The sequence below is a fragment of the Haplochromis burtoni genome, unplaced genomic scaffold (assembly GCF_018398535.1).
Source record: "Haplochromis burtoni strain Fernald_Lab_line unplaced genomic scaffold, NCSU_Asbu1 Contig_18, whole genome shotgun sequence".
Lineage (NCBI taxonomy): Eukaryota > Metazoa > Chordata > Actinopteri > Cichliformes > Cichlidae > Haplochromis > Haplochromis burtoni.
Window position 1 is genome coordinate 3,189,819 of NW_024582379.1, and position 20,127 is coordinate 3,209,945.

Here is a 20,127-nt window from a genome sequence, read left to right on the forward strand (position 1 = left end):
TTCAGGATATGGCTTGTCTCTCTCTTGTTTATCCCCAAGCTGTAAAATGAGGTGTTGAATGTTCTCATAGATAATCCTCCTTAGGTTAAGGTCTCTTTCTCTGTGTTGCTGCGCCTTTAGGAAAAGAAATGTGCAAATTGTAAATCCTGTACAATACGCTGTTGAAAGTAGGAACACAGAGCTAAGATTTTGCTTTAATACCGTTGGCCATTTATTTTCTAAAGCTGGTTTAGAAACAAAATTGTGATTTATTCATTTAAATAACATTTATTTGTACCTCTAGTAATCATGTACAGACAGAGCTGACAGCAGTGGACCAATATGGGCTCAGACACGAGGGGGAAACGTGCAATATTCCCGAGTAGCACCACCAGATCTTTCAGACTGTTGAGGAAACACGTCACAGTGCATTGACAATCAGGTGAACAGGCACATGGTCTACAGACGTCAAATTGCAGAGGGTAACTCACCTTAAAACGGCACTGCCCTAATTTTGGCTGTCGGGTTTTCTCCTGCAGAGAGACACGCTGTTTTGTTGTGATGTTTCCATTTTAATATATGGGCATCTAGACAGACACACTTAATATTTATAAAACAGTCAGCCTGGTAACAAAACAAATGGTTTACATAAGTGCGATGAACAGCACGTTTACAGATGATGTAACCTTCAGTTTGCGTTGGCCCTCTTCAGAGGTGTCATTTTAAAATTAGCGGTCCTTTTAGAGGCTTCACTTTGTGATGCAGTTGAATTGTATTGTGCTGAGATGTGTTTCTAAATATTTCATCCACTTCACATTTTCAATAGACGACGTAAGACATCCTAGATCAAAGGCACCTGTAACCTCTTTAATCAGCAATGATTTTATTTTATATTTTCGTCAGCTGGTTGAGGAGAGTGTGACTCATGCTGTACTTCTGTCCCTCTGCATTTTCATCTTGACAAGAATCGGCTTAAAGCCATAACTCTTTAAAAAACAAAACAAACAAAAAAAAAAGGAACAGGAAAAAAGCTGCTTGTTGAAGAATAGCTCTTTGTACATTTATTGTAACTTGAAAACAAAAAAAGGACAGTCAGTCCTGGAAAACATGCAGTCATCTAACATTTTCAGCTACTGAACCATGCTCCCTGATCTGAAACGCCCGGATATTAAAAATCCAGAGAAGCGATCCGTGCAGTTTTTGCCACCTCTGGGCAGACGATCGCTTTGATTCTGCTACCAACACACACATTACCAGAGGCCTTACATTTCCCGTTTTACTGCCTTACATTGACCATTGTGCGGCGAGAACGTACGCCGATCACACCCCGAACAGACTTCACGTTGAAGGACGTTGTTCGTGTTACTACTAAAAGATGGAGGCCATATTTTCTAAACAGGACTTTGGTTTGTTTGACTTTTTTAAAGGAAATTTATGAAGAAGAAGAGAGTGGGACATAATTCACCAACATTAGGCAATCCCATCGCTGTCTCCAGCTCCGCCTCCAACAGTTATCGTTCAAAGGCTGTATATCTGCACCACAATATCATGCTTGGAAAATATTTTACCTGTACAGGGTGTGTATCTTGTAGGTTTTGGATAACTACATTTTACCCATTCCTCCCTTGTGTTTTTATGTACAGTGTATAAAGAACATATAAAGAACAACTAAGGCATTTGGGCTTTTTTTTTTTTTCTTCCCCACTGAGTTGAAACGAGGATGTTTTTGTTTTTTTATGAGAGCAGGAACTGAAGTCAGACTTTACTTTCACAAAGAAATGGAGATTTATTTAGAGAAATTTAAAATAAAAAAAAAATTGAGATACAAATGTAAGACAACCATGAGGTGGTGTGAGAAGGTGATATCAGACAGCTGAACTGGACGCTTATCTGGGATTAATCATTACTTAAAGCAAAGATTTTGCACAATAATTAAATTAAATGAAACTTTTCTATGAAGCTCAGTGTTACAGAAAATCAGTAGCAATGTCTTTTGTTGAAATCAAAAATCTACTATAACAGAATCCCAGTAAGATCCTTGTTGTCAGCAGTTTTATGTAGGCACTACTTTCTATCTACTCAATTACATCTGACAGCCATTACAAGCAGCTCACTATGACTTCTACCATGTGTACCTCAGGAGAGCATCACAGTATTATTTTGCTATCACTATTATTTGATATGAAGTGCATTTCAGTACACTGACGAGTTACTTTCTGCAGAGCTGTTTAGTGAAGGTGCTCTCAGGCTGATGAAGCTGAAGGTGACATCATCTTCTACCTGTTGATGCCCAGTTTTCTCTGGAAGGCATCCCCATCTCCCTTCGTAGCTTGCTGTGAGATGAATAAAGTCTAGCTGTTAACAGTTATAACGGCACATTACTGCAATTACAGCTGAAAGGTTTCTGTCATACCTTGTTGATGTCTTTTTGTTTCTCCCGGCTGACTATCTCCTCTATGATCTCCCCCTCTCCTCTCACCAGTCTAAGACAGCAGAGGGGAAAAAGATCACCAGTTTAACCAGGGTGGGTGAATTCTTCCTCCAAACTCCCACTCTTGTGGCACGCTTTCCCCTGCTTACCTTGTCCTCCCTGTTTCAGGGTCCACCACCCTGCGGATCACGCTCTGCCTGGCTTCGTACTCCTCTTTGGTGAGGGGCCTCTTAGTGGAGAGACGGGCCTTCTGCTCATCTGTCATGACTGGAGAGGCAAAAATTCACCAGATTCATTTTTGGAAAAAAGAGAGGAGGAAATAACCAGATAACGATATCAGAATGAATATCAGAATTGATGGGACTACATATACTTTGAGTTAATAAAGATAAAGGCGCTTTCCTCCAGGAACTTGAGCTTCCTCACACAGTCCTAAAACACGCATGGTGATTCTAACATAGGTGTGAGGTAGATAAAGTGCTTAAAGTTTACAAAATAAATGCTGAATGAATGTATGGTTGAAAAGTGACTTTTAGTCTAAAATTTAGGCTGGCAACAAATGCAAGTGACAAGTAGACTGATTGGGATTTGATTTACCAAGACCATCAGAATGAACTAGATGTGAAAAAAACAAACATTTTTAGTTAACTAAAAAGGAAATACACATTGGGCCACAGCTCTTAATTTAAACCCAGGTGCTTTCAGTGCCAGAAACGCCTATCTATGCAGTCTCTTTACAAGCATTTGTGAAAGAAGGGTCATTCTAAAGAGCCTGAGTGTGGTGCTGTAACAGAATGCCGCTGTACCAACAAGTCAGTTTGTGAAATCAACTTGTGATGGTCAAATTATTTTAAAAAAAACCCCATCAATCTTTCTACAAATCAAAGATCTTCAAAAACAGGATCTCAATGTCGTCTGTTAACATCACCACTATAAACAAGAAGGGTTCAGAGCCAATGTAATCTCGCTCCACCTTGAACCCATCTGCAACTCCTACCGCTGGTGTCCTCATTCATGCTCCCCATCAAATGCTTTATTTAGATCTATAAAGAAAGAGTGCAGCTCCTTCTGACCTCCTTTAAACGTCTCCATTGACACTCTCAAAGCAAACATCACATCTGTAGTGCTCTTTCTCTGAATGAGGTCATGGTGCTGCTCATCACCTCTCTTCTAAAACCAGCTTCAACAACTCATTCCCGCAGCTTTGTGGCCTGCCAGCATTATCCTGCTCTGCAGTGCACTACTTCTTAGACTAGGAAGTAATGTGTCCTAATAAGTCCTTATGTTTCACAAGCTGCGAAACAAATCCCACTCTTGATTTATCAAATATAAAAAACACCGTTATTTTGTTGTGTCAGACTTTGCGTGACCAGCTGATCCACTGAAGTGAAGTGTGGGGTTGTGTGTGATGTCCTACCAGGCCCGAGCTCCACGGCCCCCTCCTCAGTTTGCCACACCTCCAGGTAGGATGGAGGTTTCTCTGCTGGGCTCTGCTTTATCTCTGCCTTCTTCTTCATCTTCTTCTCCTTTTTCTTCAACTTCTTCTTCTCCTTCTTGATCTGCTTCTTCAGTTTCGCCTTCTTCTTCTTCAGCTGCTGCTTTTTCTTTTTCTTCTTCTTGGCTTCGCTCTTCTTCTTCTCATCACTTGACGAGGATGACGACGATGAGGAGGAAGGGGTGGATGAGGAAGATGAGGAAGAAGAAGACGAGTGCCTTCTGCGCTTCTTTTGTGTTTTCTCATCTGGGGGAGAAACAGAGAATATAACCCGATGATGAGGTTGATTTTCCTGTGAATGCTAGCATTTCATTTTCCAACCTTTGCTCCTGTGCAACGTCTTCTTTCTGCTCCGACTCCTGCTGTTGGAGGAGGAAGACGAAGATGATGGAGAGGAGGAAGAGGAGGACGAGGATCGTCTCCGTTTCTTCTTCTCGTGTTTTTTCTCTCTGCCAGCTCTGTCGGATGGTCTGCTGCGGTCCATGGCTCACAGAACAACTGTTTACAGACCGTACTGAACGACAAACACGGAAGTGTGCACGTCAAATTCCTTCCGTCGCCTTCTCGGATTGAGGAACCTAGTTCCCACTTCATTTTAATTATTATTATTATTATTATTAATGCTAAATGTACCTGTATATTGTTTACATGATCGAAATAAATTAAACAGTTGTTATAGTTGCAGTGTTTTATTATGAAACACTTTGCAAGGTAATAGACTCACTGTCATCTACACATCTCAAACTAATACACCAAAGTGTCGTCATCTTTAAACACATCTTTATTAAATACATTCCGTTATTATTATCTTACTTATTTAATTAAATAATTCCAGTCTGTTTTTTCAGTTTTGGTTCATTTCCAAATACCAGACTGCTACAGCCCACTTAACCAAAAAAAAAAAAATCCCCTGGGGCTCACCCAAATTATAAATCTTCACTAATGAAAGTACAGGACGAAGTATTTCCTTGAAAATTTTATTCAAATAAACAAACTCCCTGCAACTGGGACACAAACTTCAACACAAGAGCAGAAAATTAAAAGTAATGAGGACTATCAAACTATCCACTTCTTTTTACTAGTTTATTTATTTATTTATTTTTTTATTCACTTTTTATATAAATGAATGTATATAAATATGTAACTGACCACAAAGAATTAATGCAGTTCTGAAGGTAAAAAGAGGGTCCAACCCATTGCTAGGAAAGTATACCTAATAATGTCCACTGAGTGTATGCTGTCAATTTTAATTAAGACGGAGGTCATTGTCCTTTGTTTTAAGCTACATTTTGAAACAAAGTAAAAACACATATTTAATTTTAGTGAATACGCAAATCCCGCAGATCTCCCTTCGGATTTCAGTCAGTCTTAATTATTTTTTGTATATTCAGTAAATCTGAGACAGAGCGCCAAACTCAGTGAACTCAAACTTTACTGCTCTTCAACTCCAAGATCATTCCTCGAGGCGAGAGGTGCATCCAGTTACAGCAAAACAGGAAAAGAAAAGAACTAGAAAGAAGTGCAGGAAACACAGACATCATTTACTTGGCGGTTAAAAAGTAACAGAAAAACATCATTAGGAGACATTTGTAATATTTATTTCAAAGATTTCTCAAAGGCAATTGTGAATCTTTAAAGCTTGTATACGGATATACATACTTGCCCCTGATGACATTAGCCCTTATCACCCTTTGCACATCAGGATAAACTAATAGAAAGACATACAGCAGAAAGGCTTCAGTCACCCGGCAAGCTAATCCTCACCACCCGGTTTCACTCATGTTCAAACACTGTGTCAATGTACCAATAAATAACATAATCTCAGAAAATTCTTTAAAACCTCGCACAATGCAAATGATAAATACTGAAAACGCTGTTACATTAAACATGCTGCTGCATCAGTGAATGTAACAGTCTAATTATGGCTGGACCTGGAGTCATGAAAGGTTAACGACATCAGCAGAAAGAGATCCATAAGGCTATCATCTTTCCAGTCCATGTGCAAGGGGAGCATGGCAGGTTGCTCCAAGTAAAAAAAATAAATAAATAATAACGGTAGTGTTGGGAAGGTGGAGAGTGGGCTCGTCGGTGGAATGTGTCACTGTTGCTGGGATGTGGTCTTGATCCAATTAGGACGCAACAGCCATGCGGATCCTCTGTGGGGGACACAGGAGGACATTCTTGGCTGCTTTGACAGTGTTTTTCATCAGCATCGCCACAGTCATCGGGCCAACGCCTCCTGGCACTGGGGTGATGAATCCTGCCTTCTGTCTCACACCTGAAAGTGCACAGGAAAAGTATGACGATTAAGACCTTATACACCAAATGGAACTTTCCAGAAATCAGGTCCTCCTTCCATCATCGTGTGTATAAATGTAATTTGAAAACAACATAAAGGTCACTTTATAAATAACACGGGTAATGAGGCAACATGATGCCAAGCATGTGCTCCAGAAACATGATCACGTTCAGCTTCCAAGAAGCAAAGTATAAGTCTGTGCCAAATGCTTGTTTATCAAACATTTATTTATTCCCTTTCCTCCATGAAGGAAGCGACGTCATTGGTTCGTTTTGCTAGCAGGATTACTCAAAGAGTTGTGCATGTATCTGCATGGATGTAAAGGAAGCTCCAGCTTGGTTGTATTAACTTTTGGATGTGAATTGCAAGTGTTCAATATGGGAAAAATCTGACATTTTGTGTCATATTGTCACATATAGAAATCTAATTAAAACAACAAACATCATTATAATGTTTTCTAGAAACTATTACAAACTAATCTAGCTCCAGAACAACGACAAAGCTAGCAGGTCACACTGCTTAATCTTCAAATTTGGGCGTTTTCAGTCCCATTGCCACAGCTGTATAAAAATCAAGCACAAAGCCATGCAGTGTGCTTTTACAAACATTTATGAAAGAGTGGGTCGCTTTAAAAAGCTCACTGAACTTGAGTGTGGTACTGTAATAGGATACAGCTGTTACAGAGCGTGCGCGGGGGAGGGGGAGTTGAAAAAGGTTGCCTGTAGTACGTTTTATTGGAACACAATTTTAAATGCCTGTGTGGAGCACTGAGGTGTTCACATATGTTCTCCTTCTCAAGCCTTACCTTCAAAATCCACATCCCCAACCAGTCGGCTCTTTCCAGTGACGGGGTCCTGCACTCTGTTTATTCCGACGTCGATCACAGCCGCTCCCTCTTTGATCATGTCTGCAGTGATGAGGTTTGGAATCCCTGAAAGGTCAGTAACGTGCACACACGCACAAAGAGTACAGTTAGTGAAGTACAGCAAAAAGACAAAAAAGATTAACAAACAAGCCAACCAACAAACCTGCGGCAGCCACAATGATGTCAGCAATTTTAGTGTGTTGGCGAAGTTGATCCTTTGGAGTGTATCGGTGAGAAATTGTGACTGTAGCGTCACCTGCCACAGAGAACAGAGGCGTTAGGGGTGCACACGCTTTAGTTTTATCACCCAGCAATGCGCGCACACATCCTGTCCTACCTCCGGGCCTCTCGTGACGGCCGTCTGTGTGCAGCAACATGGCGATGGGCATGCCCACGTTCTTGGAGCGTCCGGCAACCACGACATTCTTCCCAAAAGTAGGAATACCTGGAAGATAAGAAAATTTGCAATCTTTTAGATAGGGTTAAAATGCTGTTGAAGAGTCTGAGAGGAAGAAGGTGGTCACTATAGTTACCTGTGCGTTTAATAATTTCCCAAACACCCCAGGGAGTGGCAGGGAGCATGGTGGACTGATCCAGGCACATGCGGCCCACGTTGACCACGTGGAAACCGTCCACATCCTTGGTTGGGGAAACTGCATTGCAGACTGCACGCTCATCGATGTGTTCTGTCCAAAGAAAAGGGAGTTACAGTCAAAACAACTTCATCAACTCGTTCTGCTCACGGTGATAAGGTCAAATTCAGTTTCTCAGAGCAAATTCTGCCTCCAGCATGAAAGAAAATCCAAGCAAGAGACAGAAGGCAGGTGGGCAGTTTTCTGCTCCAACGTAGGCGCTGCAAACACACGTTCACCAAAGCTTGCATTCAGCCGTCATACTGGATTTCTAGACACCACGCACACGTACGCAAACCCGACTCCCAATGCAGGATTTCCCAGTTTTTATGTACCTGGCAAAGGCAGCTGTACCAGTAGACCGTCCACGCGGGGGTCGGTGTTGAGTTTATCGATCAAGTCCAGTAACTCCTCCTCACTGATGTTCGTGTGCTTGAGAATCGTCTCACTTGAGATTCCTGTGGGAGGTCGAACACACAGGCGAACATTTGCAGTTTTGCCAATCACACGTATGAGGAATGTGCACCCCAGCCTAATAAAAAAAAAAAAAAAAAAAAAAAAAAAAACCCCCCCCCCCCCCCAAAACACCTACCGACATCAGCCGCAGCCCGTGTCTTGTTCAGGACGTAGGAGTGGCTGGCTGGGTTGTCTCCCACGAGAATAACACTCAGATGGGGTCTTCGGTGGCCGGTTGAGACCCATTCCTCTAAGTCGACCCGGACCTCATCCCTAATTTGCCGTGCGAGTTTCTTTCCTGAGATGACCACCGCCTCCTGCCTGGGAGTTGGCGAGACAATTGTGGTCAGAAGACAAGTTATTGGGCATCAAGATGCTGGGATTCATTGTTTAATTCCTGACAGATTTGTACACAGCTTTATTGAAAAGCGTTGGCCAACATTGCACAAATAACAGCACTGCGGCGCCAAAGCTAAGCCAAAATTCTTTCAACTAGGACCCATGTAAACTAATCTCAACCTTAATCCAAGCACCAGTTCTAGCCTCTAAGATTAGACATTAGACTGGGCCACATGCTTTACTACCACTTATGTTTCAATATGTATAGTAAACTGGTAGAAACAAGCAAGGAAAGTCAGGCTCTTTGAGCGTCTAACCATCAGGCACGGTCAGAGATATTCGATGGTTAAAACTCATGTACAGTATTTAGGACGGCTGCTGCACCGTTTTGTCCTCTTTACACAAGTGTCAAAGATGGTTCTCCGTTATATAATGACAAGCAGAGCGCAGGGGCTAATAACTGAAGAGTAATGAGCCATCGACAGTGATGTAACCGTCACTTTTATCCTGTCCAAAGTAATTAAATCCTCAGAGAAAAGGATTGAGTGTTTTGGGGAGAATCACTGGGACCAGTGTATCAGGTCCCAGATGCAATGTGTCGAGGTTACAGGGCTAATAGAAGTTCAAATCCCCCGACAGGCTGAGGAAAGATCTCTTTACAAATGTTTGAATCACTCATGTTCATAATCGTTTACTCTGCACATGATAACACAGCACTAGTACCTCTCGCAGCTGAGTTTGCAGAAATTTTCCTGGCATATAAATGAAATTAACTTGAAGTAACGTGATCCCACCAGATCTAATTTCACAAGCAGTGATGTAAGATAATCACACACACACACACACACACACACACACACACACACACCCCCTAAATTATCAGCCTTGTGTCTTTGTAAATCACGCAGATCATGTGCAGGACCCACGAGATTTAGGAGTAGTTTTTTTTTGTGTGTGTGTGAAAGATTAGTTAATTGCATGTAGTCATACTGCACTCAGCACGTTTCTAATAAATACCTGCACATGCAGACACTTGCTGACTGGCTGCTGCAGCATTACTCTCAGCGTGTTATCAGGTTTTACAGACCATGTGATCAGATCTCCCCTGCGTCTTCATTTTTCCCCAGGTGTGCACAACTAAATCTCGAACTCCACCTGAAGCCTGCCACTGGGTGCAAGCATTCACACAGATTTCATCAGCCAGCCCCCCCACACCTCATCTACACCTGCAATATTACCGGCTTGACGCTGGGGGCGCTGCGAAATGTGTTCCACTGAGGACGTTTAGTGCAATAAAACAATAAAAGCCAGCAGAATAAAACCCAGCGACCTCATCCGCGTACACCAAAGCCTACAAACAAGTGGGCACACGGAAAAAAAAAAAAACAAAAAAGAAGCAAACACTCCCACCGAGTGAGGTAACAGAGCCGCCTCAGAGGTCGTAAAATGACCGTTAAAGCCGCTCAGACCGCAGCAGATGTGCGGAGGAGACTCACCTCGAGGCGGACGTGTGCAGTTTACAGACTTGGTGCTGTGTGTGCTGGCACAGTTTCCTGAGAGTCCTGAGCGCTGCCATTTCTCACCGGCTCACAGAAGACGAGACACAGCTACGGCGCCGGTTACGAAACCCCGGGTCTGACGGAGAGAGGCTGGGAAGGAGGAAGAGGAGCAGAGCGGCTTTAAACACCTCCCCCCGCTCGTGCAAGCTGCCTACGTCACTGCTATCAGTCACCAGCCCTCTGCTGCGGATACCAGAGCCCTGCCCCTTTACAGCAGCCCTGCGTGGCACAGGCGTGGAAGTTCATGAGCGGTACCAGGCCAGAATTGTTGTCGTTTTTAGAGCTTTAAAGGTATTTTTCACGTACAGTTTCCACGTTCAAACAACCAGGATCATCATAGTTAACTAAAACAACATTGAAACCAAGTCTAGGTGTGGTAAAAACATTTGAATCAACTGAATTAAAAGCTAATTCATAAAAAAAAAAAACTTAAGCATATTATATACTTGCAAAACTAACTTAATTGTTTTGTATTTTCACAGAACTTTTTGCAGTTTTCACCGCAGGCCAAAGTCACACCCTGCAATGCTCAGAGATACTGCAGCTTAATGAGGCTTTGGCGTAAATTAATATCGAGTCTATCAAATGAAGTGTTGTGTTTGTATTGTAATACATTTTCTGAACTTCCTAAATCTTGCTTCCAACTCTTAACGCCCACATTATAATAAGAAAACTAAAACCAACACTGAAACTGGATTGTTATTATTAGATTACTAAATGATTATCATGGCTTTCTTGGTCAAGTTGAGCCATTGTAATTACTTTATTCCCTATTGGCAGCTTTAACATCCTTTAAAACGTTTTTTTCTGAAACCATAACAAAAAACAACTACAAATATAATGGCGTACATGGCACATTTATCTATTGGATGTATTAAAGCAGATTTTTATACATTTAAGTACTCACTTGTGTACACATAACAAGAATTGTACTTTAGTCAAGCACTTGATTAAATGTAGGTCTTATCTGTACTCATGTTTATTTCAAACTGTGGGCTCTTAAAGGAAAAACATTTCTAAGGCAGTAGATTTTTTGGAGTTAACCCCAGTGTCTGCTGGAGGTTTTGTGGAAAAAATTAATACCTGACTGAACCTTTTGAAACACACTGATCTGTTCTCTGTTTGCCACTGTTTGTTCTCACTCTTTGGTGTAACCACAAGCGAACAGCCTAGCTTTAGAGCTTGGAGAGTACCGAGATGTACTGTAGTTCCTTATCTGGAGAGCACATGCAGGGTGGGCTATAAATGAATAGGTAGGTTCTCTGACAGATAATGTTGTATGCTTCAGATCATATGCTGTCTCTCTCTTCTCTTCTCTTCTCTTCTCTTCTCTTCTCTTCTCTTCTCTTCTCTTCTCTTCTCTTCTCTTCTCCATCTTTCAGGTACAAGTTCATCTTGTTTCATATATCCAAAGATTTATTTATTTATTTTATATATATACATTTATATATTTATTTATTTTATATTTTGATATCTCTCTGATAAGTTTGTGTTTCCAGACTAATGATGCCTTCACCTGAACTGATGTGTCTTTTTTGACTCATATTGTGAGTTCCAAATGCAAATCCAAGACGTTAGACCTTTTACTCCAGATCTTTTATCTGCTTAATTAGTTTTGCTATAATGAGGGAACAGGCCTCACCTGGCCATGAAATAGCTTGTTATTTGACTGAAAATGGAAAAGATTTAAGCTGACAGTCTGCACTTAGATCACATATCCATTGTTTGATTTGAAATCTGACTCTGTCTCACCCTGTGTCACACCAGTCCTCTGCATGTCCTCCTTCGCTACATCCATGAACCTTCTCTGAGGTCTTCCTCTTTTTCTCCTGGCTGACAGCTTCATATTCACCTTCCTTTGTCCAGTATATCCACTATCTCTTCTCTGCACCATGTCCAAACCCTCTCAGCCCTACCTCTCTAACTTTGTCTTCAAACTCACAACTCACTGCTGTCTCACTGTCCTCATATTAAACAATCAAAAAATGATATAGAACTTAAGGGGAATGTTTTTTGTCACAGTATTACAGTGTCACAGTATGTCACAGTGCTCCAGGATGACACATAAGAAAGTAACAGCTTTCTAACAGAAAGTTTTTGATCTTGGAATATGTACGTAGTAGTACCCACAGGCAGCCTGAAGGGGGCGACAGACTACCGGTTGTGCTGCTGCAGACAGAGGAAGAGGGTCTGTGGGTGCAGTTCATGTTAGCCTTCACTATTGCTGTTAGCAGGCACCACTGACAAGTGCCTCGCACAGTGTACTTCTAAAACGCGTTTTTGTTTATTAAACCAGCTTTAAGAGTTCAAATCGAGGGTCTTAAACGATTCCTGCGCCAAGATGAGCTTCCTGTTGTAAGTAAAAAAAAAAGTTTTTGCTTTTTTAAGCGCTCGTTGAGTTACAGCCGGAGCTTGCGGTTAATGTTAGCTGCGCTTCTACGAAGTTCAGTCAAGGGAAGTAAGCGGCGATAAAATAAGACACCGCTACATAAAGAAGTCAGCTACCCATCCCAGTCTTAGTATAGTTTTAAGTTATGTTAAAGTCACCCATTTCTTACGCAGAGCTACCACTGATGATTGTAACATGATCGGGAAACTGTTGATTTACAGTTCGCCACAACTCACGAACTATAACTTTTTAAAGTAGTGAGTTAGTACGTGCTAACTTTGCTAGCCTGGTGAGCAGCGCTAACTCGCGTTTGGTTAGCCAGCTTAGCTCATATAGTCACTCTCTAAAGGACTTAAGCGATGCTAGACATTCAATTTGTAGTCATGAGCCACACCTTTGGAGGTCTAATCTCGCTGGGTTGTTATAAAGTGTAAAGCAACGCCGCTAATTAAGTTTCCGTTGTTTACAGTAATACCGTGACACTGGTGTATTTCCTGTCAGTGGGTATACACTATGATGTGGTTGAGTCACGGCTCTGACGCTGTGGAAACCAAAGTTTTTGGTTTGATAGCAAACGCTGCAGCGGTCATCCATCACGAGTTTGGATTCAGCGTGAAGTTCATAGATGTCCACCACCAAGCTTGCATCTGCTGAGTGCACGCATGAATAGGAGTTCTCCTGTGTTTAGATCAAGGCCCAGGAAGAGGATCTGCTCTAAGATTAGCCTTTTAAAAACAACACTTTAGAGAAAAGTCTCTTGTTTATATAGTTCACTATCACAAGTTCAGTCTTTATTGTGTTCAGCTCGCTGTCCTGTTACACATTTGATTTGACAGTCTTACCCCAAAAGACCTTATAAAGGAAAAAAATAAAAGAGGAAGGAAAACACATGAAAGTCAGCCATGCAGGGATCAGACACAGACAGATCAACATGTCCAGTTAACAGTATATTTATCAGATATCAGATATTTAAGATGTAAAAATTACACTGTCAACATTTGAAGGGCAGACGTTAACCCCGCAGGGGGCAGACAGATATGGCCTGTGCCACATGACCACCGTGAAGACAATATTTCTTAGATCCACTTTGATTTCTTTCCAGTGGTAGTCGCTCATCTAAGACCTTCAAGCCGAAGAAGAACATCCCAGAGGGCTCCCACCAGTATGAGCTGCTGAAACATGCAGAGGCAACGCTGGGTAGCGGAAACCTGAGACAGGCTGTCATGCTGCCAGAAGGAGAGGATCTCAATGAATGGATTGCAGTGAATAGTGAGTGACTTAGTACACACACAGTATCCAACTAACCAGTTAAAGTTTGTACCTGTGCCCAGTGTTAGTATGAATCATAAATAAAATAGTTCTGTACAGGTGCTGCACATTTGCACCACCCTGTGGTGTGAAAAGAGTAGTAGGGTCATAGAAGAGTGCACATAACTGGAAAACTGGTAAATAATTGGTTGTTGCATTAAGCAGGGATTGTAGAATTACATGTTTTATATATTATCTCTAATAAAATATGGTATGTTTAAATATATTGCTTATGTGCATTTTGTGCTTTTAAATCTATTAAACTGTGAGTGTAGATGATACTAAAATACATATTATAATCTAATTTGTTGCAAACCCCCCCCCTCCCAGTTCTTTCTTCATAATAATAACATGCATAAATTCTGGATAAAACAAATAAGAATTTACTCTTTCCATTAGCGGTGGATTTCTTCAACCAGATCAACATGCTGTACGGTACCATCACCGAGTTCTGCACCGAGACGAGCTGCTCCGTGATGTCTGCAGGACCAAGGTAACGCCAGTCATTGTCCTCCTCATGTTTGTGCTCTTAATTTAGAGCAAGTATTTTCACTAGGGCATATTTAACTGAAGTCACTTTGTGACACAGCAGGAAAACCACGGGTGTTTAGTTGCTTTATCGAATTGTGTGGTTAATGATGTACACGATGGCCCACTGTCATGCGTATATGGGTAATGTCAAGAGCCATCTGTAAGATTGATCAATTCAACACAACAACACCGAGACTAGGGCTGCAGCGATTAGTCAAGTAATTTGATTATAAAAAATTCTCGACACAAATTCTTTGCTCCAGTGCTTCATTTAACTGTAGCACGTAGGTGTTGCCATGGAAATGTGAGCCACATTTGTGACTAAAAACAGACCTGCAATACAAACACAATAAAAAGTTTGATAACATTAGATTGTATTAATTAATTTAATTAAAAACAAAACGTTAAAACTTTTTTTCACAAGCCAATAGAAATTTAGACCGGCCAGCAAAACTCAGAGGCAGAGTAAAGGTAAACTTTTATGCCTTAGTTTAAATTTCATTTACATCTTATTTTGACCTTTGACTGTACTTGAGATTATTTATATATTTTTACATTTCAGAGAAGTGGATTTTTGACTTTTAAGACTTGGGTTATTATTGAGCTATGAGAGAAACATTTTTTAGTGTTTGATACCAAAACATAATGTTTTTGTTGAGGATTTAATCACCCCCCCCCCTCCCAAACAAAGAAAAAAGACCAACAAAAGGAAAAAGCTAAATCTGTTTTGCACTGTGTGTCAGATAAATTTTATCTATTTATTTGCCGTTGTTTTACCAGGAAGTGTCACTGAGATAAAAAATAGCTTTCTTTTACATAAGAGACCTGGTCCAGCTGTTAAGACCTGATGTCCTGAGTTAACTGCAGAATCAGATTCCCAGATCACATTTTGAGTGGTGAGATGGTTAAGTTAAATCAGCTTCAAATCAGTCATCTGAATGTCACATGAGGAACACGGGAATTCAATCTTGCTCGTGGACCCTGTAGAAGCTGTTTAGTTAGACTCTTCCCCTATCCTCTGTCCTGCCAAGACTTTCTGCGCTCAGTCTCTAATCAGGAGGAAGAGACGAGGGGGGTTCACTTCCTGTTGACATAGCCGCCATCAAGACTACGAAACTTCTGCATTTCCCTCTTCTGTTCTTTTTTTGGCCTGTCAGCTACCAGATGACGTTCCACTGTCCTGACAGATACACAGTTATATGCAGAGCTCTCATTTTTCTTCAGCAAGTCCAGTTTAACTAGTGAAACAAGGTGGTAATCTGAGAGATGACTACTGATTTTGTTCTTTCTCTGAAGGTATGAGTATCACTGGGCTGATGGCACCAATATTAAGAAGCCCATCAAATGCTCTGCACCCAAGTACATTGACTATTTGATGACTTGGGTGCAGGATCAGCTGGATGATGAGACACTTTTCCCCTCCAAGATCGGTGAGTTTTAACAAAACTTAAAGCTTTTGTTTGTGTTTAACAGATAGAGGGATGTTTCCTTTGACTTTACTTTTAGCCTGTGAGAATAATTATGGTGTTATTGGTCTTCTGTGTTTTTGATAAAAAGACCAAAGAGCAGAAATAAGTTTTTTAGCTGCACACTTGGCATTTAAAGCAATGCAATCCTAAACATACAGACAAGATAACCAAGGGCAGCAGGATAATGGTGTTGGCAGTCCAAGCCAGTCACATGACTTCAGTCCAGCTAAACTGTGTCTTGCATGCTGAGGAGCAGACTGATGCCAAGAAGCCCCTTAGACAAACAAGCTTTCTCTTTGTTCATTTTCTACAGCTGAGGTTTTAAAACTGGAAGACAGCGCATGAGAAGGTTACAGTTCCTGCTGCCAGTCTGACTGTGAATGTGATACTATCACTTTTAAACTGGAAAAGTATCACTTTAATTATCAGCATTGTAGTTTTATATCAAAACATCATTTTTTAAGCTAGGCAAATGAGCTAAAAGTCCAGCAATCCTCTGGATTTAGGATGAAATGCATAGTGGACATTGAGGCAGCGCATTCTCTTCTCTTGACATCAGCATTTTCCAACCCCTTCTCCCCTACAGGAGTTCCCTTTCCCAAGAATTTCATGTCTGTGGCCAAAACCATCCTGAAGCGCCTGTTCAGGGTTTACGCTCACATCTACCACCAGCATTTTGACTCTGTGATGCAGCTGCAGGAGGAGGCCCACCTCAACACCTCCTTCAAGCACTTCATTTTCTTTGTTCAGGTAGGTGGTTTGTGGTTCTACAGCCCCTTTCATACCTGGACTGTTATTTATATATATACTGATCTAAAGAGTCCCGAGTCATTTTTTCTCTTACTTGAGTAATCTTTGTGAGGGGGAACTAATAATGTTTCTGAAACTGTTTCCATTTGGCTCAGGTTTGAATAAAAGCATTTTTAAGATAGTGACAACTTCTTGTAATATATATCTACATTGAGCCACTTCCATATCTGATACCACATATTTTTGCAATGCTACCTCAGTCTGTAAGCAGTTAAATTAGAATACATGTGACTCATGCACATTCGCCTGACATGAGTATCTTGCTGCAAGACTCTTGTGGAGAAGACAGATGTAGTTAAAATCCTCCTGAAATGTTTGCATGTACACACACCTCCATGTAGAAATAGTAGTCATTACTCTGCTGAAAGCCATAATTAGAAAGTTAGCTCCCTCTTCTCATCCTTTTCATCTTGATCATGTGCACACTAATTCTCTGGCGTCCATTGCACATTAACTTTTAAGTGAAACTGTGATTGGCGACTTCTTTGGCCTCCCGGTTTATTTCTGTTCAGCAGTGTGCTGCGTGTGCCTGCACGGCTATTTTTGTCCACACGGTTCTCTTCAAGATCCTTAAATGTGGTAATGTCCACATAAAAAAAAAAAAAAAAGTAATGTGAAGAGCCAAACAGGAAAAAAAAAGTCACTTTTGAGGAAAAAAAAAAAGAAGATTGAAATTAATATTTAAACACCTTCACAGACCACACTTGTCACAATAGCTGAAATTGCTCAAACACAGGAATAAGCTGAGCTACTCTCAGTTGCAGAACAAGATAAAACCACATCTTAATAGGGTGTGGCAGTAAATACTATGTGCTGTTAAGATGTCTTTTTATCATAGACTATACATAATGTACTTAAGTGTCTTGCGTCACACGTGCTTGATGCTAAATGCCAATTTTAGTGCAGGTACTGATGCTCTAACTGCTTCAACAACAATAATAAGAGGCCATCGCCTGCAAAGAAAGGTCGACATACGCAGGATTCCATTAGCAGTCAGGATAAGCGATCACACGAATATGGTTGTTAACCCAGGGTTTATAAATCTAGCACTCATGTTAAAGGGGTGGTGTTGGCAGCCATCACAAACATGCCTAGGTCTACTGTCACCAAAGCAGTTGAATTTACAGAAGATAAAACTATAATGCAGACAAAGCAGCCGTATGTGTGTCTGTAATAGGAAAAGCACAGTAGAGCAGTACAGTATTAAGGTCCTGTGTGAATGTGCAGTCAGTATGATGGGAAAAGACCTGCTGTGTTAATAAAGTCAAGGCCGGGGGGTCAGTGAATACAGTCGTGTCTTAAAATCTATCTTTTATGACTGACGTTCAGCGTGGACAGACATAGACTTTAGAAGTTACTAAAAAAAAAAACTTTAGATGCTCCTGCTATCTGAGCATGGAGGCCTGAGGTATCTTCCATGAATCCATTCCTAATCTCGGACATAAGGTTATTTCTTCAGCGTAAATGACCAGGATACCTTGGTAAGAAGTGAACCATCCTCATAGTACAGAAACCGAAGTTAACCCTGAAATGACCCAAATCCTGGTTCATAGTACAGGCCTTGTGTTGGTTGTGGAGAGAAATTTTTATTTTTGAGCTTTAGTAAATGCTACACTTTTATTTGATAGTTTTACACTGTAAACTTAAAGGTTCCCTGTCTAGTTTTCTCCTAAATAGATAAATAATGTTTACATTAATCATTCACATTATGTCTATCCATGAGGTCTGAGAACCATTTAATTAAACTTATAAAATATATCTTAGAAACTAATCTGGAATACATGTGTAATTTTTAAAAACCTTTTTCTTACAGGAGTTCAACCTCATTGACCGGCGAGAGCTCGCTCCCCTGCACGACTTGATCGAGAAGCTTGGATCAAAGGACAGATAGACATTTCATCGCACGTCTTCCCTTCATAACATTTTTTTCCTCCTTTTTTTCGCTGTCTGTGACCTCTTCTACCTCTGACTTCTAGCCTCAGCTCTGAAAATCTGTGCCTTCCTCCTCGTATCTCCTGAATCTTTGCTGTATTCTTTCCCTTTTGTTCCTTTCAGTTGTTTGCTGTCTTTGAGCCTCTGTTTTTTGTTTATTTTAGCTTCACAAGATCATAAAATAATTTTGTAGAGTAAACTTTTTTTTTTATATACAGGACTGTGGTTAGTGACTCTTTAAGAGCAACCTACTGATTTTTTTTTTTTTTTAAATTGGACCAAGGACATTTGGAAGTTGACGTGAAACACAGCTGATCTGCTGTAATTACAGAAACTGACCAAACGTAGGTTTTTCTTTTTCTTTTTTAACTCTCTGTCATTAGTTTACAGGGAGAGTAACAGGAAGGATTGGGGGTAGTGACGTTAACAAAGGTTTTCAGAGGGCTTTTGTAACATTACATGAAGGCAGGCAAAAAAATGTAACAGTATATTATAGTATATTAACAGTATATAGAGCTCTCTGTCACGCGCTAGTTGTGTATCTGATATCCCACACGCTAACAGGGGTCTGATTATGTGACGAGATTCAGTGATAGTTAATCGTAAGGTGCCTTTCCTCTTACACCATAAAAGAACATCATCTTAGACTCCAGTAGTTTCAGTTTGATCACACATTACTGTCTTTTTGCACTTTTTTTCCTTCCTTATTTGATTAAAATAGTAAAATGTGAGATATAGTGCTTTTATTTACAATTTGGTTCCACCTATAGCTTTTATAATGACCCTGTGAAGGGACTATGTAGTGTAAAGTCAACCTGTTAACAGCAAAATATAATCTGTGAACTTTTTAAAAAATTTTAGTTCTTTTCTGTGGTGCCGATTAAAGTCAGTGCTGGTACTTAGTTTATTTGTTTGTCCTTTTATTTTCAAAATTTGTACTAAATATTCCCCCTGAAGTGGACCATAGTGGATAATTATTACTATTATTACACCTGTACACCTGAGATGTATGCAGTATTTCAGGCATGGTCAGTTCCTCCGGCTTCAAACAGCAGGGCTGTTTGTATTACCATCTTTTTATAAACTGAAGCAGATTATATTCCTGCTGAATGCTTTGTCTGGTTTTATCAAGGGAATTCTTGTTGGACCTAAATTTCTATTGGACAATCACGTGACCAATTATGATCTTAAATTATGCACAACAGGAACTAACTATTAGATTTAGGGGCAGCAGGATTCATTTTATTTTTTGTTACCACTTTGTAAGAAAGACTTGTCGTCATACCAAGGTAAAGGTGTAATTGTAAACTTTTAGTTCACGGCTCACAAGATGCTAGTCAAGTCAGTACTCTGCAGGCATTTCCAGGCATTACCTTGAATCTGTATTCAATGACATGTTTTTGAAATTTATTTTCTTTTTTTTCCCCTCATGATTTTTATTTTTAAGATTTTGGTATGACGTTACATTTCATATTGCATTGCAAAATGTTGGCTTTATCTTTTGAATCTTGTATAACAAAAAGGGCTTTGAAATGAATGAAACCAGTTTTTTTTTTTTTTTTTTTTTTTTTTACATTGTAGCTGCCATCACCAGTGTGTGAATGTGTGTGTGGATGGGTGGATGAAGAAAGAG

At 40.5% G+C, this 20,127-nt stretch overlaps 3 protein-coding genes across 3 annotated transcripts; 1 reads left to right on the forward strand and 2 right to left on the reverse strand.

Annotated features, from left to right (window-relative positions):
- Positions 1-1,745: 1,745 nt before the first annotated feature.
- On the reverse strand, positions 1,746-4,455 carry arl6ip4 (ADP-ribosylation factor-like 6 interacting protein 4). The gene is made up of 5 exons (XM_005916294.3): positions 4,227-4,455; positions 3,828-4,151; positions 2,560-2,677; positions 2,393-2,462; positions 1,746-2,312 (listed from the first exon to the last, which is right to left on the reverse strand). The coding sequence occupies exons 1-5, from the start codon at positions 4,387-4,389 to the stop codon at positions 2,256-2,258; spliced, it is 732 nt and encodes a 243-aa protein (XP_005916356.1). The 5' UTR covers positions 4,390-4,455; the 3' UTR covers positions 1,746-2,255.
- Positions 4,456-4,868: 413 nt separating this feature from the next.
- Positions 4,869-10,191, reverse strand: mthfd2 (methylenetetrahydrofolate dehydrogenase (NADP+ dependent) 2, methenyltetrahydrofolate cyclohydrolase). The gene is made up of 8 exons (XM_005916295.3): positions 9,993-10,191; positions 8,294-8,478; positions 8,037-8,159; positions 7,603-7,755; positions 7,407-7,514; positions 7,233-7,325; positions 7,010-7,135; positions 4,869-6,183 (listed from the first exon to the last, which is right to left on the reverse strand). The coding sequence occupies exons 1-8, from the start codon at positions 10,070-10,072 to the stop codon at positions 6,035-6,037; spliced, it is 1,017 nt and encodes a 338-aa protein (XP_005916357.1). The 5' UTR covers positions 10,073-10,191; the 3' UTR covers positions 4,869-6,034.
- A 2,018-nt stretch (positions 10,192-12,209) lies between these two features.
- mob1a (MOB kinase activator 1A) lies at positions 12,210-20,051 on the forward strand. The gene is made up of 6 exons (XM_005916300.3): positions 12,210-12,410; positions 13,547-13,713; positions 14,152-14,245; positions 15,580-15,713; positions 16,339-16,502; positions 18,376-20,051. Exons 1-6 carry the CDS (start codon positions 12,397-12,399, stop codon positions 18,451-18,453), a joined length of 651 nt encoding a protein of 216 aa, XP_005916362.1. The 5' UTR covers positions 12,210-12,396; the 3' UTR covers positions 18,454-20,051.
- Positions 20,052-20,127: the final 76 nt, after the last annotated feature.

Bases quoted from the DNA above. Each gene is read 5' to 3' on its own strand.
- mob1a (XM_005916300.3), top strand. The intron at 14,246-15,579 runs GTAACGCCAGTC...CTTTCTCTGAAG, and splicing joins GTGATGTCTGCAGGACCAAG to GTATGAGTATCACTGGGCTG. The intron at 16,503-18,375 runs GTAGGTGGTTTG...TTTTTCTTACAG, and splicing joins ACTTCATTTTCTTTGTTCAG to GAGTTCAACCTCATTGACCG.
- arl6ip4 (XM_005916294.3), bottom strand. From the start codon at position 4,389: ATGGACCGCAGCAGACCATCCGACAGAGCTGGCAGAGAGAAAAAACAC. The intron at 4,152-4,226 runs GTTGGAAAATGA...TTTCTCCCCCAG, and splicing joins GACGTTGCACAGGAGCAAAG to ATGAGAAAACACAAAAGAAG. The intron at 2,313-2,392 runs GTATGACAGAAA...TTCATCTCACAG, and splicing joins AACAAAAAGACATCAACAAG to CAAGCTACGAAGGGAGATGG.
- mthfd2 (XM_005916295.3), bottom strand. From the start codon at position 10,072: ATGGCAGCGCTCAGGACTCTCAGGAAACTGTGCCAGCACACACAGCAC. The intron at 7,756-8,036 runs GTACATAAAAAC...TTCTTTGGACAG, and splicing joins GGTACAGCTGCCTTTGCCAG to AACACATCGATGAGCGTGCA. The intron at 6,184-7,009 runs GTAAGGCTTGAG...GTGCACTTTCAG, and splicing joins TGGGGATGTGGATTTTGAAG to GTGTGAGACAGAAGGCAGGA.